At 48.0% G+C, this 26,643-nt stretch overlaps 1 protein-coding gene across 2 annotated transcripts in view; it reads right to left on the bottom strand.

Annotated features, from left to right (window-relative positions):
* The window catches only part of WDFY4 (WDFY family member 4), a 268,432-nt gene that overhangs the window by 72,437 nt on the left and 169,352 nt on the right, over window positions 1–26,643 (bottom strand). For both annotated transcript variants that reach the window (XM_044240003.1, XM_044240004.1), the window contains exons 42-47: window positions 25,828–25,879; window positions 22,387–22,550; window positions 9,438–9,586; window positions 4,378–4,498; window positions 1,820–1,905; window positions 96–158 (exon numbers count right to left, since the gene is read on the bottom strand). In XM_044240003.1, the coding sequence (XP_044095938.1) occupies window positions 96–158; window positions 1,820–1,905; window positions 4,378–4,498; window positions 9,438–9,586; window positions 22,387–22,550; window positions 25,828–25,879 (635 nt within the window). The remainder of the gene's footprint in view (window positions 1–95; window positions 159–1,819; window positions 1,906–4,377; window positions 4,499–9,437; window positions 9,587–22,386; window positions 22,551–25,827; window positions 25,880–26,643) is intronic.

Below are 26,643 nucleotides of genomic sequence, written 5' to 3'. Positions count from 1 at the left end.
TTCTTCACCGTAGGATCAGACAAATGAAAGCAATCGAAGCAAGACCAGTGCCATGTCCAGAGAGCATGGCTTGACACCTGCCTGTGTGCCCTTACCTTAGATTGAGAGGGTCCTCTGTGATGCCTTTCCCCTTCAAGGTGGGCTGGAAAGAACAGAAGCTAAACAAAAAAGAAAGGATCATCAGCAGCTGCCAAGAGTCTTCTACCACCAGGAGACATTTCTGGTGCCAGTCCAGAGGGAGGGTACATACTTGCCCCCCCACACCCCAATCCGTCCCCAGGTCATGAACCCCAGACCCGGCGGTACCTCTGAGACATGCTGTCATTATACACTCCAGCCTTAATAAAAATGGTAACAATAAAACAATCTGCATGTTGGCAGGCTGGGCCAGGCACTCGACAATTCTGTTGCTAATTTCAGCAACCACTGAAAATGCCATCTAATTTAAGGCTCCTTGAGGCAGGGTTGGGTATGGTTTGGCCAACATTCACTGCCTGAGCCAAGGATGTATAAAACTTCTAGGGGCACCCGGGTGGCTCAGTGGTTTAAGCCTCTGCTTATGGCTTGGGTCATGATCCCAGGGTCCCAAGATCGAGCCCCGCATCAGGCTCTCTGCTCAGCAGGGAGCCTGCTTCCCCCTCTCTCTCTGCCTCCTCTCTGCCTACTCGTGATCTCTCTCTCCCTGTCAAGTAAATACATAAATAAAATCTTTAAAAAAATAAAACTTCTAGATTAACGGTGGAAAAACTGTGTTTAACACACAGAAATCACAGGGGAAATGGACGTGAGGTTCCACATTGCCTGTGTACTTCTTTGGTTTGGTCTAAAATAGAACTTGAAGAAAGCTTTAGGAGGCCATATAACAGTCCTCCTTGGAAGCACCTCAGAGGAAGACCCACAGGGAATGGAGATGTGCCCAGAACTGGGGCAACAGCCTCTCTGCGGGAGTCATCTTCACACTGGCCCTGCCCTTTGGTCCCAGCAGCTGGTCCTGGTGCCAGCTACTGGCCAGGGCCAATAGGAAGGCAGGGCCAGAACCTCTGAGCTTAAAATGAGGGATGTCACAAATCACCTCTGAACTTCTAGCCCCAAGTGAAGCTGAACCACCCCTTCTGTCCATCTGCTGCCTTCTGTGTTTTCTGTCTATGGCTAGGAACCTCCTTTTCTTTCTGGCCCTTTTAGATGCTCCACAAATCAGTCTGTCTATAACTTTAATAGTGCCAAAAAAAAAATAACCATTAGTCTCAAAACATTTAAACCCCAGCTCAAACTTCTTAGATTGATTCATCTATTTGGAGAAAGAAGTTCGACTAAAACAGCAGGCTTCTCTCTTTAAGAAAAAAAGATGTTCCATGAAAAAGTGGGAAATCAGTTTTTTGGAATTCTTTCCAGTGAAATACGAAATTGGAGCAGCTAAAATTGGCAACTGGGATCAAAAAGAAAAATTAAGCCAAAAAAATTATTTGGAAAATTAAAAAAACAAAGCCAGAAGATTCTGGAAGGCCCATTAAACAGCCAGCTTCTTAAATGTGTTGTGTCTGCACATGTTCTTCCCCCTTTAGTCATTACTGTCCTAAACTACTTTAGTCCATGAAATGGAGCCTATTTCCCAAGATTTGGGGAAGGCACTTCTGCTGCTTTTTCTGTACCTGGTTCCATGGTTGAATAGCTCTGTAGGTCAGTAAGTCCTCCCTGTGTCTGACCTAAACTCTGCTTGCTGGGGGTTGTGAACAGTGTTCCTGAGAAGATAACAGAGCCATATCCGCTCTGCAATCAGTTCATGATCAGTTTTCTTAGAGGAGGATTTTTAAACCCTTACCTTTTGAAGACCTTATTCCGATCGTTGTTGTGAAAGACAAGAAACTTGGAATATCCGTTTTGGAAAAAGAGCTCCAGAGCGATGTCCTATAAAAAGAAACCCCTTTCACTGCTGCTGAACTTGCCTGGAACAGAGGGACACCAGGCCACAGAGTCTCTAGCCAGGGGTCATTTGGTTCTCTGTGCCAGACAACCCTTCCTGGTTGGTTCTTCGAACCTCCTGGGTGACAGTGACGAGAGGAGTCCCCTCAGAATGAGTAGGAGGGCAGGGGGCCTCAGACTTCCTTCAACTGAGCAGAAAGCAAGAGCCCCACTCCCAGGATAAGCCAGGAACAGACAGAGGGAGGAAAGGGCCCAACGATACCTTCAGACACTTTCACTTCCGGGTCACAAGTTTGGTTTCCTGAACCAGAGAGTCACCCTATCAGAAACATTAGGGGAACTGGCTGGGAGCCATGTGCAGCTCACAAGCTGGGCAGCAGACCCACAGACCTGCAGGCACAGGGTGCTTTGCCCAGCTCATTTTGCGAGCCAATCTGTTGTGATCTTGTTGACCTAGCAAGGGTATTTGGTTAATGTCAAAATGAACTCTACATACTCTCTTTTTCCTTTCTCTCCTCCCTCCCTGTCTCCCTTCCTTCTATTCCAAGCTGTGTAAATAGCATATTTGGAACAGCCACAGAGAGAGCCTGCATGGAGGATGAGGCTCGGAGATGAGATGGGGTCCGGGAGAGAATTCCCAGGGCTGGAGGCGGGGGTGAGGCCCTGGCACAGAGGCACAGGGGGGGTTGCTGCATCAGAGTCACCCACTTCCGCCTGGCTGGAAGGGAGCTCTCAAAGTCCAGTTCACTAGGCTCCTGAACAGAGGCAAAGTGTCTGTGATGATAATGCAACCCCCTCCGGCTGAGGGTGCACATAGGAGCTTCGGGTATTTTCTGCAACTAGAAATCTAAGCACTGTGCTAAACAGATGATCAAGGCAGACGTAACGGCTTCTCCCGGCAACCCTGAGTAGCCAAGATCTGACTTTCTCCTGGGGGAACCTAAGAGAAATGGGGGTCTTGCTCACAAAGCTCTTCCTGCCCCCAAATCCCACACTCAGTGCTCACATGCCCTTCCATTTCTCCCTTCCACTACCGTCAGGCCAATAACCAAACATCTGGAAACCATCACTGTTTACTGAGGGGCACTAGGGGGAAGAAACTCGCTTGCTGATACCTATGTATTACTATATATAACCTATAAGGTAGGCATAGTCATAAAATAATAATTTTGAGTATTTATAAGTGCCAAAACATGTGCTGAGCACTATCCATGTGATGCTAGAAGACTCAAGACGCCATTGCTGCGGTCAGGGCGAGGCCCATGCTGGCCACACTGCCCAGAACCCTCAGGGCAGAGCTTCCTCCAGCGGTCGGCTTCTCACTCACTGTCCTTACAAAAAAGCTCACGAAGGTCAGGCAAGATGAGAACCAACACTCTGTGGACAAAATCAGTGGAGAGGGAGGAAGAGGGCTGGTTGGACTCCAGCAGCTTGTGGATCCTTTCTAGAATGAGCCTGCCTAAAAGGCCTTCCTGAGCTTCAGTGTCAGAAAATTGTAAGGAGGCCCTCCAGGAGGAGGAGGATTCCATGATGAATTATAGATCCAAAGACATTTACCAAAGAACACTCTTATGGCCAGGTTGATTAGGGCCAAACCCTAATCAATCCCCTAATCCCCCTGTTGGCCTTAGCAGAGCAGAGACCTTACAGAAAGGGTAGAAGAGAACTTGGGGCCCCTCCGCACTCCAAGAGTGGTCTTTCATCTCTTCCTCTGCCTGCGCCTGGGAGGCCTCTGGACACACACGCAGCTTCGTGACCAGTCAGGCTGGGCTCGGGGAGGCCAGGGGTGTCTGAGGCCAGCAGAGGCTCCTCCCCTTGCAACTCAAGTGAGAAGCCTCAGGTTGTGCCTAGCTGGTGGCAGATCCTTGCCTCTGAAGAGAATGGGCTCCTCTAGCCCCTGGTGAGCCCTTGGAGGCACTGGGTGAAGCCCTGGGAGCCTGGTTGGAAGGGACAGTCAGGAGATCTCTAAACCACTTGGCCCAAGAAATGTCCAGGTGTTTGGAGTTTGGGTTTGGCCGTGGGTGGGGCAAAGGGCAGGGGCAGAGGTCAGTGGAGGTGGTCTGCATCCTCAGACAGGTAGGCTGACCCTGGACTCTCTAGTTATCCGCTCTGCCGTGAGGCAGTGGAGGTGCCCTGTCCTCTATTCTAGAATCTCCAAGGCCACTCTGGAGCACGTCAAGGGGAAAATAAAGCAAAGAGGCTGGGTTCTAAATGATGCAGCAAGAGAGAGAAGGTTCCAGCAGCCAAATAGCAGGGAGCTGTGAAGCAGGGAGCGAGTGCAGCAGACATCAGACCTGCCAACCAGGACACCAGGCCACATTCCCACACCTGGGCTCTGCACAGGTGTAAAAGGGGTCACAGAGTTTGTCCCTCACAGTCCGATGGGGCTTCACTGGCACCTGGACCACCCATGCCATGAGAAGCTGGTGTCCCTCCTGACCCTTCCCCGGGGTGTACCTGCAGCAGGAAGCGAGCCTGCCGGAGCTCCCGGAGATCACCATAGCTGTGACTCTGGCAAGAGTAATGGTCGGAGGACCTGTCTTTGCTGCACATGTTGAAGATGAATGGATCGCTGATGCTGGAAAGGAAACAGGATAAGCGGTGAGAGGGCGTGTGGAGGGCTTGTTCCCCTCCTGCCCCACAGCCCCACCATGGTTCTGGAGATACCATGGGTAGAGAGCTGTCATCACTGCCAGGTAGGGGGGCCAGCCCCGCGGACCCCTTGCCTCTGTCAGCCTGCCCCGGAGCAGGGTGCTGCATAGTATCATCAGACGCAGGGAAAGCCTCCAGGGCAGACAGTGGCACAAGGTGGGGCATGAGTGTAAGAAGTTTCTCTGGGCACCATGGGTCAAACATGGGTCAAAGAGGGGAAGGAGTAAAAGAACCCATTACACATGGAGAAAGGTCAGGCCAGAAGGCAAGGACAGAAAGATGAAGAGCCTCCCTAAAAAGCCCGTGTTCAACGTGGCTTCAGCAGCGTGGGGCCTGGAGTGGCCCAGCCACCGCTGAGCCCCAGAGACATATGCGGTGGGCTGAAGGACACTGGCCTTGAAGGACACTGGCCGATGAAGCATCGGCCTTGGCCCCCACAGCACTGGCCCCGAGACAGGAGCCCTCTCAGAGGGCAGAACGACTCCCCCTGGGAACAACAGAAGAGGGAAGAAAGGGAGCATCATGAACTGGGCTCAGACTCACCCCAAAGAAGACAGTTCGTGCACTGGGAGTAACAGAAACACCTTTAGGGAACCAGATCAAGCTTTTTACCACCCATGAGCGGGGACTTAACAAGTCTGATTTCAGGTACAGACTTGCTTCTGAGTAATGCAGCAAATTTAGATTGTACATGGCTGCAAAAGCTCTGATCGAATGCCCTTTCAGGACTTGAGAACTGGAGACCCTCCCCCACTGCCACACCGGGTCACCTCAGCCTCAAGAAGCCTGCATATCAACCACAGATCCAAGGAGCCAAGAGCCAGGAGAGCCCCTGTGCCCGCACAAGGTAGCAGGAACAGGCAAGAAGCTGACATCCTGTCTCCTCCCCACCCCAGTTCCAAGGGGGCCTTCCTCACCCGGCCTGCAGAACTGGCCACTAGGCCTCCATGCCATGCTGCCCGGCAGTGGCAGAAACATGGGTCTGTCACCCAGGTCAGCGAAGAGAAGAAGTGACTTTTCCAAGGTCATGTGGAACTGGATTCAAACCCGGGTCCTCAGACTCTAAAATCCAAGCTCATTCACTAACACCTTTTCTCCTCTGAGGCAGAAAGACCTGCTGGCTTTTACAGAGCTCTCCCCGTGAGCTCTCTCCTGTCAGCAGACTCTCTGCTGACTGATCCCATGACCCAACATTCAGAGACACTGGTGACATGAGGAAGAATTTTCTGGAAAATGCTTTTAGGCAGGAGCTTTTAGGAGGAAATGCACTCATTTTTCTCCTACTTGCAGAGATGGAATAACCATACTGGGCAGGAATGCTCAGACAGACCCAAATGCTCAGGAAGATTAAACGGTAAAAAACATTATTAAGTTCACTGATGTAAGTCCAAAGTGGAGTTCTGTCTTAATGTAGCATTAGTCGGACACAGCTGTGACTGGGTCTCTTGGCCAACGCTGTATTCAATGTGTTCTGCACATTGAGTCAGAATTCAAGCACCTAAGGTCAATGAATGGAAAGGAGAAACTGATTTATATTCTTCTTTAGGTAGAGCTGTGGCTATAGGATTGTGCTAACAGCTCTTTTACGTGACGGCTCTCATGACATATGCAAGTCTTCCAGAGTGGGCATAGTATAATTTTTAATATTCTTAACTAGGGAAACCACACTAAACTAAGTGATAATCATATTGGTTGACCCGGTCTTTGAGAGTCAAAGTGGGGATTTCAGATGAAAATATTTGAAATTATTTCTGGGGTTATCCAATTGTTGTCAGAATTTATACCTGTAATTTTAATGCAGAATCAGCCACTAGATCACAAACTTTTTACCAGACTCAGCCCAAACCTGATTTACCTCTTTGTGTCTATGCCACAGTGCCTGGCACAGTACAGATGTCCAGTCAGGATTTGTTGAATCAAATTAAATGGAGCAATGATGCTTCAGAACTGCTGACTGATGTGGAGAAAATATCTGATTATAAGCACCCTATCACAAAATGCCAGCTAGATGGCTTGGATTCCCACAAAATGAATCCAGTGTTGTATCTTGTGAGCTTGCCTGACACTCTTTTGGATAGAGTAGTGTCCTCCAAGAAGGATATGCTGAAGTCCTAAACCCCCAGTACATCAGAATGTGACTTTTTTTTTTTTTTTTTTTAAGAAATAGGGTACTTGGTTCTAATGCAATAGGACTGGCATCCTTAAATAAAGGGGAAATTTGGACAGAGACACACCCCCAGGGGGAAGATCTTGTGAAGACACACAGAGAGAAGGTGGCCATGACTGGAGTGATGGATCTGCAAGGCATGAAAGGCTGAGGGCTACAGGGACACACCAGAGGCTAGAAGGAGCCGGGAAGGATCTTCCCCTAGAGCTGTGGAGAGACCACGGCCCTGCCAACACCTTGATTTTGGACTTCTAATCTCCCAAACTGGGAGAAAATAAATTTGTTTTTTTTTCTTCAGCCACTCAGGTTTTGGTACTTTGTTATCCAGCCTTAGGAAACAAGTATAGTCATTCTATTCAAGCAACAGGCGATCTCACTGAAGGTAAAATAAACCTTCTGGAAAAGTTCTTACTTTCTGAGGAAAGTTCCAAAGCACACAAGTGCAATCAATGCTGGAGGATTTGCACTGTTCCTGAGTTCTATTTGGGATATTTTTATGGTGCATCAGAGAGCCTCTTTCAAGGTCTAGTGCTCAACTCTACTCAATTTGATGGCAGTCTTTTAGAGAGACATTTCAGGGTTGCGTTAGCTTTATTTTTAACTGGATTATTTATGTATCTTCCTTAGTCTCCGTGGTCAAAATAAGACTTAATCCTCATTGATCTGACATGATCTAATAGCCAGTCTCTGAGAACCACATCTCCATGAGAGCTGGCAGTGTCTTAGGGCAGCAGAGAAGACCTCAGCTAGAAAGCACTGTCTGATTAAGAAATACTTCTCTGAGGGCCGGTGACTAAAATCACCTAAGCAATTCCCAAATGGCACTCTGGGGTAGTCATTTGTTCTCACTCCACTCCCACTCACTTTCCAGAGAAGCACATTTCCACACACGGGAGGTCTCCTTTGTCATTGCAAATCAAGTGGGTCCATACAGCCTGACAACAGGGCTTCGAGTAAAAGTGCAGAGATAGTCAGTTTGATCAGGATTAGATGCTCCTCATAAACACAATTTACCTAATCAATAAGATCTTATCTAACACTAACTCGATTTAAACCAGAGGTGGAGAGTGAAGCAATGGATTCTATAAGTCATTACACAGGCATTCCATGCACAGAGGTAAGAGTAGAAAGCTTTCATCGGCTCTCAGAAAGGCAAGTCTGCAGACCCATCGTCCATATTGATCAGTATCAATAAAACATGAGCAATAAGATGGGATGCACGTGCCAAGTATTAATTAGGCTCCTCCTGCCTTGGAAGAGCACAGAAGACCCACAGCAATGGGTGAATATTTGGTATGAATAAAAGATGGAAATTAGCAGGGAAAAAAAAAAAGGCCAAGCATTTTAGAGCAAATCTTAATCAAGGGAGAGTGAGCTGACAGACTCTTCTTCTGCACTTCTTAAACTCTTGCTTCCTGCCATAGGCTGGAAGTGATATGACAACCAGGCATTGAAATTCTTGGTTATTGGCAGTTTAGGAGTTATAGTAGTTCTCAAAATGGGGTCCCCAAAATGTGGTCCCAGACCAGTAGCATCAGCGTCAGCTGAGAACTTGTTAAAATTTCTGGCCCTACCATAAACCCACCAAACTAGCAAAGGAGATGAAGGTGGGTCCCAGAAGTCTCTTTTAAGTAGCCCTCAAGGTGACTTGATATTAGTTTGAGGGCCACTGGGTTAAGAGATTCTCTTGTCATCATGTGAACCTTTGCTAGTCAGAAAAATCAAGATGATCCAGGAAGCATATGACCTGACCACTGAAGTCCTAGCAAAGGGGAGAACACAGTCACTTGGATTTTGGGTGGTTCTATTTTATAAACACAAGAAGATTAATCAGTAAGTGCTACCCGAACCCAATAGAACAAATATACTTGGGTATTGGGGCGGGCATGTATTGCATGGAGCACTGGGTGTGGTGCAAAAACAATGAATACTGTTACACTGAAAAGAAATTAAATATATATATATATATATATATATATATATATATACACTTGATTATAAGGAAGAACCTCTGGGGAGGAAAAAAAAAAGAAGAAGAAGAAGAACCTCTGAATTTCCTGCCAAAGACTTCTGGGTACTAGTTGGTGTAAAAAAAAATGACTCTTCGAATTTCTACCCAAATCTCACCCATCCTTCCAAACCCAGATCTCAGCCCATGTCTTCCAGGGGCTCTCGCTCAACACACTAGCCTCATTTCATCAACTATGAGCCCAGAAGAGTCCTCCCATGACATATATTCTGTCCCATGAAAACAGTGCGCTCCAAAGTCTTTCCAAAAGCACCTGCTTGTGCTGCCATGTGCCCTCGCGGGCCTCACTCAGCATGAGGGGAAGAGTGTGGTGCTTCCCGCAGCGTAGCCAGTCAGCAAGCTGCTGAATGAATAAGCTGGTGGGACTGGCTCCAGTTACCCAAACAACCTAAGAAGAGAGCCCCCTTGTCTTGTATCCCCCTCACGCATTCTGTGTCTCATGAAGCATGAGGAGCAGCCTCCTTGTTACCCACGCCGGATTTTAGCTTTGGGAAACCACGGTCAGGGATGCCCATGTCTTAAGGTTCTTCTGCTTTTTCTCATGGTTCAGTTTCAGGCCCAAAGGGAAGCCAGCAATAACACCAAGGTGGGGGGGTGGGTAGGAGTAGCGGTGGCCGTGAAGGAAGTCGAGGCTCTGCAAAGAGTCTGCGGGAGAAGTCGGGAACTTACTTGGATAAGCAGTGGTGCGTACAGTAGACATCCCCCACGGGAGACAGCGTGAAGTTCTCGCAGATGTAGAAGTGCTGGCGGCCGAAGAGGAGGACCCCTTCGGAGACCAGATGGCCCTGCACGATCACCAGGGAGTACTTCTGTGTCACCTGGAGGGAGACAGTGCCAGAGTCAGTCTGTGTGCGTGGGAAGCACGCCCATCATTCCTACAGAGGGCATGAGGGTAGTGAGCAGGCGCCCACTGAGGGTCTGGAGGTGAGAGCCGCTCCTTGTTCGAGGGACAGAGCCACTGCCTGAGAGCCGCCCTGCTCATCCCAATCTGAGTGGCCCTTCTCCACCACAACCACGGTCTTGTTATTTGAATTACCCACGGCCACCCCCACCCTACCAAGACACGTGGCTGAGTGTTTACGGCTGTACTGAGCACACTGACCATTGTCCTCTCACTTCAAACCCCTCCACAACCAAGAGAACTTCTGTAGTTAACAGCAGGGAGGGTTTTCAGGGTACCAGGCATCCCTCCGTGACACAGGTGATGGAGCTTGTTGGGGGGCTAGCTAAGAGGCTGCACCAGGACTGGAACATGCCTGTCCAGAACCACAAGTTTAAGACTGGCCCTGATGCCTAGAAAGGCCAAGGCTAGTCCAGATGTACACAAAGGAGCCACCTGCTCCCCCAGATCCCTCCTTTCAGACTCAAGCTCATTCTCTCAGTGGCTGGAAATTCTGGCAGCTTTCCACAATCACCGGTGCTAATGAGAAAGCCCGGCTGCAGGGCACGCGCCCTTCCTAGTGGCAGTCTCTACCCAACAACTGGTCCCTGCAGGGTAGGAAGAGTCACCCTGTGCCCCAGTCCCAACCCACACCTCCAGCTCTCATGGCATCTCCTGAGACATCAGAGTTGCACTTCTCCCTCTGCACGACCCTGTGACTGTCACTCCCAGGGAATGTCCCTCGTGCACATCTCTGGCCCATAGCTGGCTTCCCAGGGAGCCTGACCTGTGTCTTGGTATGACCTGGATTTCTGCATGAAGTAAGGACTCAGTGGTTGTTTACACGGAATAAATCCCTGAACAAGTGAGGGAATCAATGAATTCTAGATGGACCCCAAACGGACTAAGAGTAAGGCCAAGGCCAACATTTTCTCCGGGTAATTCTGTGCTAATTCCAGTTACTCAAAAGAGGAACTAATTTTTTTTAAAGATTTTTATTTATTTATTTGACAGACAGAGATCACAAGTAGGCAGAGAGACAGGCAGAGAGAGAGGAGGAAGCAGGCTCCCTGCTGATGAGAGAGCCCAATGAAAGGACTCGATCCCAGGACCCTGGGATCATGACCTGAGCCAAAGGCAGAGGCTTTAACCCACTGAGCCACACAGGCGCCCGAGGAACTGATTTTTTTGTTTGTTTGTTTACTATCTAACATACAACCACTGTAAACATTTTACACATGCTAACCAATATAATTCTTACAATCAGGGATGGGAGGTTTTACTATTGGGGAGGAAAAGAAAAAAAAGTCGCAGAGATAAGAGTCTTAGCAAAGATCAGTCACCTAATAAGTGGCAGAGCCTGTAATTACAACTAAGCCCCCTGCTCACTGTTGGGAACAATACTGGGACTACGCTGATGGAATCTGGAAAGCAGGCCTTGAATGCCAGTTTTCCAACTGGTGCATCTAATGGAATCTGTTGTCAGGGCCAAGGCCGGAAAGTGAAGATGTGCCAAGGGTTTTTTGTTCCAAGATAAGCATTGCCCACAGTCATCTCTGAACTATTTTTCCTAAGCGAGGACTAGCCAAGAGCTGTGGTACCTAAAACCCAATCCTCCTGAAGGCAGCTGGTTCCCCTGGCCTCTCCTGCACCCACTTTGTTGGAGGAGCTAGCCCTCATGCCCCCTGCAGAGCCGGAGTTCCCCATGGACTCATTTCCAAATTTGTTCATTCATCCAGACAGTCATCTTTTCAAAAGTTTGCACTCAGCTCCTACTACATGCCGGGCCCTGAGCTGGGCTTCAGAGATAGAGGGATGGACCAGATAAACAAGAACCTTACCCTCATGGGGCTTAAAATCCAGGGGGGAAGACAGATAGTAAGGATGCCTGTCAGCCAATAAACTATAGCAAACTGTGATATGTGCTGAGAGAGGAAAACTAGGGTGATCATAGTAAGGAAGAGAGAAGCTTAGAAGGGACAATATTTTAGACAAACTCTAAGACCTGATGGATGAAAATGGGGCAGCCCTGGAAAACTCAGAGAGCACTTGAGGAGAAAAGAACATTCAATACAGAGCTTAGAGGCAGGAAAGGCAGATCTGGGGAGCAGAAAATAGGTCACAGTAGCGGAGATGGAGTTGAGAAGTAGACATGTTTAGATCCAGGGATGGGGATGCTTGGGATGTCTTGGTGAGGTCAGCGGGCTCTATGCTTATTGCAACAGGAAGCTGTGGGAGGGGTCATTTCTGAAAGGGGACCCTGGCTGCTGGATGCAGAGTAGATCAGAAAGAGCCAAGAGTGGAGGGAAGGTGATCAGTCATGTGGCTATTTCTGTGGTCCACTGGAAGAAAGATGGCTTGGGGTGTGGAGGCACTCTGCGACAAGTGGGAGGAAGGAGAAAGTAGGGGATCTAAGCAAGAAGGGGTGGAATGAACAAGAACTGTACCAGACAACTGCAAAACCGGTAATACCAATAATAACAGGAATGACTGAGGACGCATGTCTACTTTGGGAGTTAGCATTTGAGTGGAGCCCTCCTGCTTCCCTGAAAGCCTACTCCAGAGACAAGCACCATCACCACTTTATTGTATTGAAGGAGAGCAGATGAGCCCCCCCAAATATGCCACTTTGCCATGACTATTTTGAGTCAAAGACACTCAAAAAACAGCAGGTACAGGAAGGGCACTCTGGCTTACCCCCCCCCTTTATTTTTTAAATTTTTTTTAAATTTTTTATTTTTTATAAACATGTATTTTTATCCCCAGGGGTATAGGTCTGTGAATTGCCAGGTTTACACACTTCACAGCACTCACCAAAGCACATACCCTCCCCAATGTCCATAACCCCACCCCCCTTCTCCCAACCCCCCTCCCCCCAGCAACCCTCAGTTTGTTTTGTGAGAGTAAGAGTCACTATGGTTTGTCTCCCTCCCAATCCCATCTTGTTTCATTTATTCTTCTCCTACCCACTTAAGCCCCCATGTTGCATCACCACTTCCTCATATCAGGGAGATCATATGATAGTTGTCTTTCTCTGCTTGACTTATTTCGCTAGCATGATTTTATTTTATTTTATTTTATTTTGGGGGGGTGGAAGCAAGAGATAAAACTCCCAGGTGAAAAATGTTCTCCTTCTATTAGGAGGAAAAGAACATTCTCAGCACCCAAGACAGAGAGGTCAGACCTAGAGAAAATTGTACAAATAAACCCAGTTGGGCGAACCTGCCCTCAGCCTCCCTGTACACTTTGGGTACTTTTTCACAACGACTACACTTTGTTCAACTTAAGCTCTTAGGCCCAACCCCTTTGGGTTCTTCATTTTCCTGTGAAGAAAGACTCCCACATACCTATAAAAGTAAAATCTTTATGATCCTGTCAGTCTGCCGTCCGTCTGTCTTCTGTCAGCTTAATTCTCCAGCCTAGCTGGAGAGTCTGAGGGTTGGGAAAAGTTGGACACCTCCTACAATGTATCCACTATCCACACAAAGAGATTCAGTGAATACATCAGATGTTTATATGCCCTTTCTGTTTTATACTTACAGCATATCCATATGCTCACTGTTCTGTATCTCGTTTTTTCCTTTAAATGGCCCACCTTGGAGGTCCTTCCAAATCCCTTCTTAGACAGTGGCCTCACTCTTATTAATAGGTACAGAGTATTTCTTTGCAAAGATGTACTAGACTTATTTGTCCAATTCCCCTATGGATTCAGGCTGTTTTCAAATGTCTGGACATTACAGGCGATGCTGCGGTGGGCATCCCTGGACATAGGTCACATGAAACATGCAGGATGGTGGGTTGAAGGATATATTCCTAGAAGTGGGACTGCAGATCAAGGGTGTGGGTATCTTAAATTTTCCTCGGTTGCTGGACTGCTTCTCTGTAAGGTGGCACCAACTTACAATCCCACCAGCACCATCAGGAAGCAGTGACACCAGGCTGTTAAGACTTTTCCTCTTATCCCTTTGTGCGGAGGAGACCTCATCCTCAAGGTCACATAGCAGGGCAGAGACAGCCCCGGCACCAGCCCCAGCCGGTGTACCTCCAAGCCCCCCCTTCCCTGCGAAGTCCCACCCTCACCCACCTTCTGTGGTGCCCACAGCGAGGGCTGGAGCACGTTCCTACGAGCCCCTGGTGTTTTCCTTTGGGGAGAATTAAGTAACAACCAGAATAAACCAAACCATGAGAAAAATGTCTGATGAGAGCTGGGTTAATAGCTTAAGAATTGATTCTGCTGGAAAAGAATGGCATTTTAAAAACTAAAAAATGAACCTAAGTGAACTCTTACCTGCTCTTCCCTTTAAATTAGCCCTGGGAGGGCTGCCTCCCAAGTTTACTCATGGTTAAGAATTCCCTCATGCCGTCATTCTATTGATCACTTTAAAAAGAGGATCTTCTGATTCAGAAGTAGAATTGTTTTGAGGTCGGCTAGATGATGTATCATCACTTCTGGCAGGTGGATCACGAAGAAGTACGTGGCCACACCTGGCCCCATGCATGATAAGGAACAGGTTGGCTGGGAATCCCGAAATCCCAGAGCTGAAGCTACAGGGGCAACAATTGGCTGGGACATCCCATGGCAGCCCCTTGCCAGCATGTTCTCCTACAGTCAGGCTTTAGTGTGCACATCTGCAAAAGGGGAAGGTCGGCTGGAGGCCCTCTGAAGTTCTTCCAGCATTATTAGTCTGCAAGTCAGTGTAATGCCCTAATTCAATGAGCAGAGAACGTGAGATGCAGAGCTATCCAATGAGATACCCAGAACAGAGCTGCTGCGTACACTATATTCTTCTGCATGCCTACACCCTACTATCGATGCATTCTGTTCTACTGGCATATGGAATAAGTAGTTTAATTTTTCAAAAATGTACCAATTGCCATGAAAAAGTTAAGTATAATAGGGAGAGAGACTATATAAATTCCATTTATGTTGGCTACCTGTGAACTCTGGCACCTCGATCACTTTTAAATGGAGCATTTGGTCATGTTAGTGATCAAAAAATGTATCAGGAAACAATAACGAGATACTATTTTTATATAAATTAAGCAAATCTGAGAAGACATAGAATGCATGGTTCTGTTACAGCAGCTCGTCTTTGCAGGCAGAGACAAGGAGCGGGGATGCCCCCTGCCTGTCTGCACGTGCCACTTCCACTGACAAGCCTGCAAACGGCTGAGCCTCTCAGCCTCCCACTGCCGGCTCAGACCAGAGCAGATGGAAAGGACAGAGACGGCATCAGCATAAGGGAAACATACCGAGAACTGTTCAAAACACAGAGTCCAGGGAAGCTGCCTTTACTAAGGATTGCTCGTTGGTGGCTGACTGAAACCAGAGCACATTTCTAGCTAGAGTAGCTCTGGAAATTGTAAAACCTGGACTTAGGAATCTTGGGCACTTATTCCAAGAGAATAAATGAGAATCATCTGGGCAGCTTGCTATAGTTCATATTCCCAGGCCACATTCCCAGATGTTCTAGGGCAGCAGGTACAGAGTGGGACCTGGAATCTGCATTTTAATAAGCAGCCTGGATGATTCCAATGCGGGTCTCGAAGACCATACTTCGAGAAACTGACTCTGGACACCAGCGAGGCTATGAAAGATGAGCTCTTGTCTCCCATCAGCATATTGATCATAACTCATTCATTTGTTCGTGCATCCCTTTACCAATCCGCACTGAATATTCGGTGTGTGTCCCATGCTCTGTTAGGCGCAGAAGATGACAAGACACACCCTGACCATGCTCATGGTCTAACAGGAGAGAGAGTATCAACTGTCCCAGCATGGTGTGGTTGGGGGGGCGGGGTACAAGCACTCAGGACACAAAGGGGGCTGTCTGGCCCATACAGTGGTGACAGAGGGGGCAGGGCTGACATCATAGAAGTGGTCCCCAAGGAGGCGTCCCCAAGGTTGGAATTAGGAGTAAAGAGGATAAAACCCGGGAGAAGTATTCCAGGATACAAAGTCTTAAACTGGCTGGACATGTCTGTACATGTTTGTAAGTAGTTGTATACAATTAGAGTCAGAAGTCAGGTGTGAGTGTGTGTGTGTGTGTGTGTGTGTGTGTACACACATAAGGGTCAGGGAGACAAGTCCAGGGAAGTGCAGGGTCAGCTTGGGAGTGGCCTGGAGCACAAAGGATGCCAAATAGAGTCACTGAAGGTGTTAAGTACGGATATACACAAGTCTGCATCTTTGAAAGTCAGTCCTGGCCGTTCACCTCCACGGGAAATTACCACCTACACAGGTTAACACACTTCTTCATTTTCCAGAAATGGCCTCATCTTAAAATACCTGGGAAGAGCTTGATGCTGCTCTCTGCTGTCCAGAGCAAAAATAACTCCCTTTGACCTGATTCCTTGCAAGCAACCTCAAGCGAATATGATACACTGAGTTTGTATAAAAATTAATTTTAGTTTTTCATGTACTTAAAGAGAATAGCAACAGTGAAATCAACTGTCACTTGAGTTCTGACTCTGGACTGGACTCTGGAAGCCCATTTTGTCAAGGGGAGACTCGGCTTTAAGAGCAGCTTGGGGGGTGGGGTACAGAGGATCGCCCCCCAACAGCACAGGGGTTGACTCAGGCCCACAATTAACATGCACTGAATATACTGCTTCTCATGTCAGATGGAGCTATTTGCAGAGAAATGTGTTTGGGGTTCTGGGGATTATTAATCAATGACGCAAAGATAGCGCAGAGTAATTACTGTCCCAGGTATTGCTGCGGGGCGATCGCGCTCCCACACGGCTTGAAGACCTGAGTTAAGTGGCTGTCACTCAGGAGCCTCAGGCTTTCCCACTTCTCCCTGGGGCCTCTCGTGGGGACAGACCTTCCCCACTCAGAAGCCTGGAAAGAGGTTACAACCGGGAGAGACTCCTAGCCTGTTCTGGCAAAGCGCTTGCAGTGGCAGTGGGGGAGGAGAAACCAGGGGCCTGTCATGGGCTGTCTAGTGTACGTGACGGCTGGTCGGCAGTAGGTTCTGGGAGCATGGCTGCACATCCACCCCACACTCCTGTCATGGCTGGGCTTCTCTGAGAAATTCAGAAAAAGCACAGACCCTGAAGGTCTAATGGAGATGTATGAATTGGGGGAATCCCCCCGCTTACAACCAGTGCTGGCTACAAAATGTCTCCATGCAGGCAGAATGTGCCAGCCTGAGAAAGACAGAAAATACCACCACCACCGTCAATACAACAATCCCTCCTTCCCCAACATCCAATTCCTGTCCTTGACAATCAAGAAAGTACATGGGAGATGAAGGCCACAGTGGACCAGGGGCTAGGACATGAGCGGGTGGGTGGGCTGGTGCACGTTTGGCACACCGTGTCCTGGGCAGAGGGGCTGTGTGCAGTGAGGGACCAGGAGGCCTGCCCGCTTGGGCTGCTGCTCACCAGAAGGTTTACCAGAAAAAAGCACAACAGGGCCTGCAGCCAACATTTCTGAGCCCCAGTGTGGGAATGGGGCGGTGGGGAATTAGTGTAACTTGCTCAACACGGTGAGCTGGGAGAGAGTGGAAATCCACATGGCTTTCCAGGAACACAGATCTGAGATCAGGTCCAGGCAAGGGATCCTAGACCTGACGGTCACCACCTGGGAAAGGGAAGTGACACAGCCACCTTCATAGGCGTGAGACTAGATGAAGTGCTGCAGGAAACCCACAGAGCAACTGCTCCAGACATGCAGCTAGTGACACGTTTGCCAAAAACAGTGACAAACAAAGAGAAAAGGAGGCTGTGAGGCCAGTGTGAGCGCTTGTCCTGTGCCCAGCTGCCCTCCGGCACCGATTGCTGGCCTTGGCCTCCCTGGTGCTGCTGGTGGATTGCTGTGGGATCCAGCCCCCGCTCAGCTGTGCCCCTCCATGCTTCCCCCTAGCCGGGGCCCCAGGGACTGGAGAGCAGGCCCAGGCGGTGGCTGCAGGCCACCTGCCTCCTCCCTGAGCTTTGCACCCCTGGCTGGGTCCCTGCAGGCGCCTCTCAACACAGCTGCGTTCTCTAGCTCAGCAGACATTTCCGAGCACAAATGCTTCATGTCAGGAAGGGGAAGGACAAGGACAAACCCAAGCCTCTCCTTGCCTGTCACAAAACGGTAGGAAGATTGGGCTATAGTTACAGCCACGTGTCACATGGTGTTGGCAGCCAAGTGAGCAGAGTGCTTGGTAGGCACCTGGTGGGCGGGGAAGGGGGCAGGTCAGGGTGGGTCCACCCTCTCCCCCAACCCCCATCAGCCAGGGCCTGCTCCACGGGCAGCTCTTAGACTGGACCCGCTCCACAGCCCCAGGATGTTCTGGGCTCCTGCGGCCTGCTTCCTCATGCTCCCTCTGGCCGCGTGCTTTAAATTCAGGGACTCCCTCTGTGTCACCACCTACCAATCCAGGCCCCAAACCCGGCAACTACCCTCTTTCTCACAAAATATTACATTCGGTGGTGGGTGCAAGAACTTCCACAGGGGCCCCATCCCAGCAGGCAGGTCTCTCGTGGGCACCTCTCTGACTCTCAGTGTCATTCTCCATTCTCCACCGTATCCACAAGACAACGGCCCCACTCAGACCGCTTGAGTCTCACATCTTGACCAGGCACTCATCTGGGCAGCGCACCTTGCCTCACAGGAGCACCCCAGGCTGCAGCCACACTGTCCCCGCATCCCCCACCATCAGGAGCAGCCCCTGTGTGGCCCTGGCTGCTCTCCTCCCACACCTCCTTCTCCAGGGAGCAAGCACGTCCAGTGGTTTGGCCCCACCGATCCTGGGAGACGCAGGCTGAATCAGAAACAACCTCTCCTGTAACTGACCCTGAAACCAGAGGCAACCAGCAACAACGGAGGGAATCAAAACAATTTGTGCAAAGACCCAATGTCCAGATAATGGCAGGATCACCTTGACCTTACAGCTGTTCAGCCTCTCTTTCCAGGGAGCTGACATTCTTCTGGACTCCCTGCCCCCCACCCCACCGCTGTCCCTTCCAGGCAGGCAATGGGATACACCAAGTGCTAAGTGCAAATGGGACTGCTCTTGCTCTCAGCCCCTGCTGGTTTCAGCTGGCTCCTGTCTGCACAGCCGGGAGATCCCTGCTACCACAACAAGCCACACGTGGTGCTTCTGACAGCTTCCTGCTGTGTGACATGGAGACCAAGAAAGACTGAAGTTTAAGTACAAGGCAGGGGAGACTGGGAGAGCAGTCTCTTCCTGGTCCTGTTCTGCCTCTTGCAGGCTGGCAAAATCAGTCCCCTGTGGGTTTCAGGATCATGGCTCCCAGCACTTCGATAGGACCCTTGAGGGAAATGCCACCAGGCAGGACAACCAGCAAAAATAAAGCTCTCTGAGACCAGGACAGTCACCGAGGTCATCCAGCCGTTGTAAATACTGGGGCTAAGACTAGCCCTTGGCTGTGATGATTAATTCCAGATGTTGCCCTCTGCCCAGCCCGGTTATGGCTGGAAGACCCAGGCTGGCCTTGGGAAGTACATGGAAACGAGGTCGCCCACAGAAGCTCCCCTTGGAAGGGGAGGACATGGATTAGGTAGGATATGGACCCTAAGTGATACTAACTGGGAGGCAGTATTCCCTGATGTTCCCATCAGACACTAACCTAGGTGCTGCTAAAAGAACTTACAGAAGAAATCAGGTACAGATCAGCAGACTTCAAAATAGGGAGACTTTCCTGGATGATCTGGTGGGTCCCAGGTACTGCCATGAGCCCTTAGCAGCAGAAGAGGGCAGAAGAGCTGGCTGGTGGGAGAGGTATGATGGAAAAGGCAGGCGGAAAGGGACCAGCAAGGTCTGAGGGGGAAGAGGACTTGACCGACAGCAGCCGGCCCGGGGCAAGGGATGTGGGTGGCCTTTAGAAGCCAAGAATGATCCCTGTCTGACAGGCAGCAAAGGAACATGGATCTCAGTCCTATAGAAGCATTGGACCAAATTCTGCCAACACCTGGATGAGCCTTAAAATGGATCTACCTCCAGAACCTCTTGAAAGGAGCATGGCTTTGCCAACACCTTGCCTTCATCCCTGTGTGACTCAAAGCAGAGGACCAGTGGAGCCATGTTGTGCGGGGACTTCTGCATTTAATAAAAGTGTGCTGTTTTAAGTCACTAAGTTTGTGGTACTTCGTTATGGCAGCAGCAGAAAATCAATATACCAAGCAAAAGCAAAGCATTGCCATTGACGTATTCTTACCAAAATGATGAAAATAACCAATATGGACACGTACAATCCAGCATATCCTTACCCTATCAGGGAAGTAGGAGGGGACGCTGAACGTGACAGCTGCTTAACAAGCATCCTTCCTCTCACGGTTTCCCTCCTTACACTTCCCGCCAGACATTTTGGACTGAATAACTATTTTCTGGTGGGGGGTGGAACTGCCCTGAGCTTTGTAGGCTCATTAGCAGCATCCCTGGTCTCTGCCTACCAGAGGTCAATAGCATCTCTTCCCCACCAACTCATGAACCTGAAAAAGTCTCCAGACATTGACAAATGTGCCCTGGGGGTCAAGCTGCCCCCCCTGCTAAGAATCACCACTTTATATAATAAGCTTTTAAGGGGATGAGGAAAGTTTTTATAGAAAGAAAACATTAATCTCCGAGCTGTTTTTCAACTGATTACGCATGTACTAGATAGGCATTTCTCAAATGAACACAATACTCTATTGATAATCCAAACCATTACCAGCTGTTAGTCCTCAGCGGCTGGTACCATGAATAGCACACAGTATATAAATACGTATGTGTGTGTGTATATGTCATAGATATATATATGTGTGTGTACATGTTTTGATTTCGATCTGTAAATATTTTACAAAGTAGACACACTTCAGTTCCATAATCAAAATAAAACAAACATGAATTTCACAGCCCTTCATTCATAAGTGTTTACTGAATGTCTCCTCCATGCACGCCTGAGGTTAGGTACCCAGCAGCCCCTCTGTTAAGGAGCATAAGTGCAAGGAGAGAGGCAGACAGGTGAAGTGGGGAAGGTCAGTCTGTGAGCCTGGAGCAAGGGGAGGGAGTGATGCAGGGGCAGTGGAATCTGTAGGTACTCTACATCCCAGAGTGGAAAAGCGGCCAAGATTGGCTTCAGAGAGTTGGCTAGCCAGGGTACGTTAGATGCACCAGCAAGAGCAAAGTCATGAGTGAGGTGTGATAGGGACTGACATGTGCCCTGTGCCTGAAAGCTTTGGGGTAAGCAGGTGTAGAGAAGATGATGTTGTTACAAGACCGCATTGGTTAAACAGGGACCCCAGTCCGAAAGCAGCTAAGAAACTTGATAAAAGTGTTGGGGACCATTTGGCAATGTACTTCAAGCTGGCCCCCTTCTATCCAGCCCCTGCAAGGAGCAAACCCAGCTTAACTCCCCCTCCCCCAGGAGTCTCTGCAAGGAACCTGGCCCTGGAAAGGATGTCCTTCATTTCTGCACCTGCTGATGCCCCTCACAAGCTCACTAAGCTGGGCACCTGCTCTTGGAAATCCAGGCTGCTTCCTTGGTGGGTCTTAGTTCGGATCTGCTCTCATCCACCCGACTAGCCCTCTGCTTTCACACATTCGTCTCTGTGTAGTCCCTGCATGGCCTCTGGGTCCCCCTGCCCACCACAGAACACCTCTGCTCTGCTGGCCAAGCTCCTTCGCTTATGTTGTGAACAGAGGGTTGATGGGTGAAACTCAGAAGCCCTTAAACCACCTAGGCTTTAGCAAGGGAAGAGAGTTGGTTTATAATGGGCGACTTCACATGTGCCCAGTTCTGAGCAAGTCTCTTTGCTTCCATTATTTCATTTTACCCCTCCAAGAATTTTGTGCAATGGTTGTTCTACACTTCTCATTAAAGATAAGAAAGATTGAGGCTCAAAATGTTCAGTAACATGCAATTTAGTATATTGCCAAGTTGGGATTTGAGCTCAGGTCTGGTTTACTCTAAGACATAAGCTTCGTCTTTCATACCCTTCTTTGATTTGGGTAAGAGTAATTCTCTGCTGGAGCCATACTTTAGGGATCCCTCTGGCCCTTGTCCAGTCATAGCAGGGGACCATGCTATAGGTCCTCCAACCCCGATCCAGGCAACCTAGACTGCAGATTTCCCTGCTAACTGTCCAACCTGCCCCCTGGCCCAGGCACTCCTCTTCTCCAGGTCCACCCTGCTGAGGGGAGCCAGGGCTGCAAGGGTGCTCATCCCAAGGCCTGAATGGTGGCCCGGGGAGGCTGGTGGCAGGGTGAGCAGTCTAGGGCCAAACAAAACAAGATCAAGAATTCTAAATCTGAAACTGGTCTTTCAGGTATTATAAAGGTTAGTGTGGAAGTTAGAGGATATTTTATAACAGTGCATTAGCTTGATTTATATCTTTTTTTAAAAGATGTTATTTCTTTATTTGACACACACACACACAGAGAAAGAGAGAGCAAGCACAAGCAGGGGGAGAGGGAGGCAAAGGGACAAGTAGGTTCCTTGCTGAGCAAGGAGCCTGATATGGGGCTGGATCCCAGGACCCCAGGATCGTGACCTGAGCCAAAGCAGCTACTTAACTAACTGAGCCACCCTGGTACCCCTTGATTTATATCTTTTAAACATCTCGATGCAAGGTGTGTCAGCTTCCATTTGTCCCCTTGCTCTGGGCCCACCAATTTAGAGGCATGATTGCTCTTTTTGCTCATTTTTTTTTTTAACTGAAGAGAAGCATCACCCCCCATGTGAATGAGGAAATCTTGATCTCGTGCCTGATAACCTTTAAAGAAGAATCATGGTGCACTACATTACCTTTTCATGATCAAGGAGCTCTTGTAAAATAACTTGTCTTTCCCGACACAGTTCCAAGAAGTCTTCAGAGTGCAGACTTTCATGTAAGGCAGGGAAGAAGGTCAGCTGGGTGCAGTCCGCCACCTCCTCTCTCCCACTCTCGGCTTCCTTTGGTGTCAGCTCATCTGCAGCAGCATAAAGGGACACACGGTTTTGGCACAAGCCCCCTGACCTCATGAGGGGTGGTGCACAGCATGGGCGTGAGTCATGGAGAGAAACCATGAGGTTTCAGGGCGGAGGTGAGTGGTGTGGCTCTCAGCGTGCCCCTCACTGTGTCTGAAAGTGGATATCATCCCCTGACCCCATGGTACGATCAACACACTGTTGGGTTGATTGACTCTGGAAGGTGTCCCAGGTCTGGAACGCTGCAGGTCCAGAATGACTGCGGGGCACCACCTCAAAATCCACCCTCATTCATCAGTAGAGAAATTCCATTTAGGGTCACTTAGAATCTGTTTTTTTTTTCTTTTTTCTGAACTTCACCTTATTCTTTTTTTTTTTTAAAGATTTATTTATTTGTTTGACAGACAGAAATCACAAGGAGGCAGAGAGGCAGGCAGAGAGAGAGGAGGAAGCAGGCTCCCCACCGAGCAGAGAGCCCGACTCGGGACCATGACCCGAGCCGAAGGCAGAGGCTTTAACCCACTGAGCCACCCAGGCGTACCTTATTCTTTTAAAACAGTGTTTGTTTGTTTGTTTGTTTTTTCCTAACTATGGCCGCACTATGATCTAAGTGTTAAAAGAAAAAAAAAAAAACTTGGAAAACCATGAAACTGTGAGAATAAACTTAAAGTATTTGAGAAGTAAAAACAAGTATCACTCAGGCACCCAGAGACAGTGCTAATAAACCACAGCTCTGACAAAGTAAGCTCTTTTTCTGGGTTGGATGCTTTTGATGACATTTTTTTCATTTACTTCTATTGGATTGTAGATTCTATTTCAAACTCCCTTCACAATCGAGGAAAAGAGGAAGAGGCTAATTACTTGGCTCAGGGTCACATGGTCACAAAGAGCTAGAGGCTGAATCTGAACCAAGTCTCTTTCTCCTCCCGGTTCACAATTTGGGTTCTTTACTTCTAATATCTTTTCTGGATGTATATGTATATATGTGTAGACATACACATAAACATACATATGTGATTTTTTTAACGTGATAGGAATTATGCTGCATCTACAGTTTTTCTTTTCTAGAATTTTTTAGAAGATTTTATTTATTTATTTTGAGATAGTGTTATAGTGAGATAGTGTGATAGTAAGATCGTGAAAAAGAGAGCAAGGAGAGGGGAGGGGGCAGAGGGAGAGGGAGAAGCAGCCTCCCCACTGAGCAGAGAACCTAATGTGGGACTTGATCCCAGGACCCTGGGATTATGACCTGAGCCGAAGGCAGACTGAGCCATCCACGTACCCCATCTTCTCTAGAATTTTTTTGAGATTATGAGCATTTTCTCATTTCATTAAAAGTTCTTTGAACTCACCTAAAATGGCTGTATAATATTCTGTTGTGTGGCTCTTTCATAATCATCTAATCCATATCCAACTTTTTGGAGGCATAGATAGTTTCTATTTCTACCATAAATGCACTGTGCTGCAATCATGCGTGCGCACGCCTAGATTTATTTCCCAAGCATGCACTTCTGGACATAGACATTTGGGTACCAGGTGAGTACAGAGCTGCATGATTTCTGGATCGTGTTTTCCCCCTCCCCTGTCCTAGATGCCCACTTGCCTAAAACAGGCAGGTGCATGGTACATGACTGCAAAGCTGAGGGGCCATTTTCTTTGTGCTAAGTTGCTCACCTCTTTGAACTCCTCCCCACCTGGGAGTCTCCCAACTGGATGAATGAAAGTGTCTGCTGCTTATAGCAACAGCCACCAGAGGCTTTTCCCCATGCATAGAGAACACTGAGATATAGGCTCCCAAGAAAGCACAGGGAAGAACCGTAACATAAGCCCTTTCTTCTTCTTCCCTGGCTGAACTCCTTACTCGGGGCAGGGATCTTTGTATGGGGATGAGAGGACTCAGCAGCCCATGACCATAGTCCACATCAGTGCATGCTTCTACCAACACAATCTCTGCAGATTCCCCCACTGATCTTGGAGTCATGCGGCTTAGGGTAAAGAGAAGAGAAGCAAATGGCATTATGACATTATCCCAAGTCCTGCACCACAGTGGGACCCCCAAATCAACATAGGATCAAGCAGAGGAAGTCAATTATCATATGGTTTCACTTATTTGTGGAGCATAAGGAATAGCATGGAGGACATTAGGAGAAGGAAGGGAAAAATGAATGAAGGGAAATCACAGGGAGAAATGAACCATGAGAGATTATGGACACTGGGAAAGTTTAGAGGGGAGGGGGTTGGGAGTATGGGTGAGCCCAGTGATGGGTATCAAGGAGGGCATGGATTGCCTGGAACACTGGGTGTTATACACAAACAGTGAATCAGGGAACAGTACATCGAAAACAAATGATGTACTGCATAGTGACTAACATAACATAATTAATAATAAAAAAACAAAATGGGATCAGGGCCCAGCACCCTCACTTCTGGGCGCTGTTACTGCAGACTGGCAACACAGAAGGCTCGATGCAGAATCCAGTACTTAGGCACTAAGCGAGACAAGTTTGATCAGTGCTCGCAAGTTGTCATTTGGTTAAAGATACGGCACTAGCTGCACCTCAGGAGACAATGAAACTCCTAGACAGGCAGTGATTGAAGCAAAAGGCAGGGTCTGGTAGAAACACGCAATCTGGACTAGAGTGTATACATCTGTGTGTGTCTGTCAGTTGTATTTGTGTGTGTGTGTGTGTGTGTGTGTGTGTGTGTGTGTGTTCGGATGTGTTCGTGCCAAATGACCTCTGAAAATAAACCGTGGATTTCCAGCAAGTCAACTCAAACAAATTCCTCCACGAAAATTACACAAATAAAGGGTAAGTGTAAACATCAAAAATGATTCAAAGTATTTTTTTAGACTAGGAAATAATGACTATTGTAGCTGTCATCTTTATAAACAGAATTTAGTGTACAAAGTACTAAATGTCTCTTCTACCATTTTTACTTTAAAAGATTTTCTTATTTTCTTTCTATGTACTTTGGGTCACATACTGAGCATGTATTTGTATTACTTGGGGACACTTTTAAGGTCTCTCTGGTACAGTAAATTGACAAGATAAAATTCTTACTGTTGCACATTTAACATAAAAATTTTCACCTAACAGAAAGTCAAGGTCTGGAATAGGTTCCTCCTCACTCTGGAGAGCACAGCAAGGAAAAGAGTCTAAGCACCATCCACTTTAGACTGGCAGCATTTCCTTTTCCAAAATATTAATTTCATATTAAATAAAACCAAGATGTGATTTAATTACAAATGAAAAACAGGTAAACTGATAAATGGAATACCTTGCTTTTCAACATTTGTTTCGGAAACACTGCCATTTCTGTCTTGGTTTTCCTGAAATAAAACCAGGGAAAAGACAAATGAAATCCTGAAGACTACTGCCTGCCACCCTACCACACAGACCCACAAACACACACACATACACGTGACCCCCTGGAATTACTCATTTACTGGAGTCTTAGAAGCAAGAAGGGAGGGATCCTAAATCCTAAAGGACCACAATAAAATGCAAGTATGGATGGTCCCGAGTCAAAGGGGCAAAAACCCACAATCTTCCATTAAGTAGGACTTACAGTAATTACCAAAGATGATGCCAAAATGGGATTCAATAGCATCCCGGATGTCTGTGGTATGGGCCACCCTGGAGAGGGGACTAGGCACAGGACCTGGGGCGAGGCAGCCTGAGAAACCAGAGACCAGGTTTTCTAGCCAGGCTTTGACTTTGTCACTAGCACAGAGGGCAGGATACTTATTTTTCCTGCCTCCACTTCCTAAGGAATACATTGAGAGAAAAATACTACATAAAACCAGAGATTTATTGACAGTACATTAAAAATTCAAGTGTCTACTGAATAAATAAAATATAATTTTTTCATTAAATTTTATAAAGGATTTAAAGTGTAAAAGATTCTGAGGTTAAAGAGCAGAGAATAAGCCCAACATTGTATCTCAGGATGGATGTGGAAGGAAACGTCTTGCATTCCAGTGTTTGGAAGGTTGCCCTCTGTAATATCTTGAATCAGAATTGTCCAACGAGGACATGAAAGAACTATTAACAGATTTTTCCATCTCCACTCCTCATCTAACTGGTTCCACAT

The sequence above is a fragment of the Neovison vison genome, chromosome 2 (assembly GCF_020171115.1).
Source record: "Neovison vison isolate M4711 chromosome 2, ASM_NN_V1, whole genome shotgun sequence".
Classification (NCBI taxonomy): Eukaryota; Metazoa; Chordata; class Mammalia; order Carnivora; family Mustelidae; genus Neogale; species Neogale vison.
The sequence above is the reverse complement of the archived record's forward strand: the minus strand, read 5'-3'. Positions and strand labels throughout refer to the sequence as shown.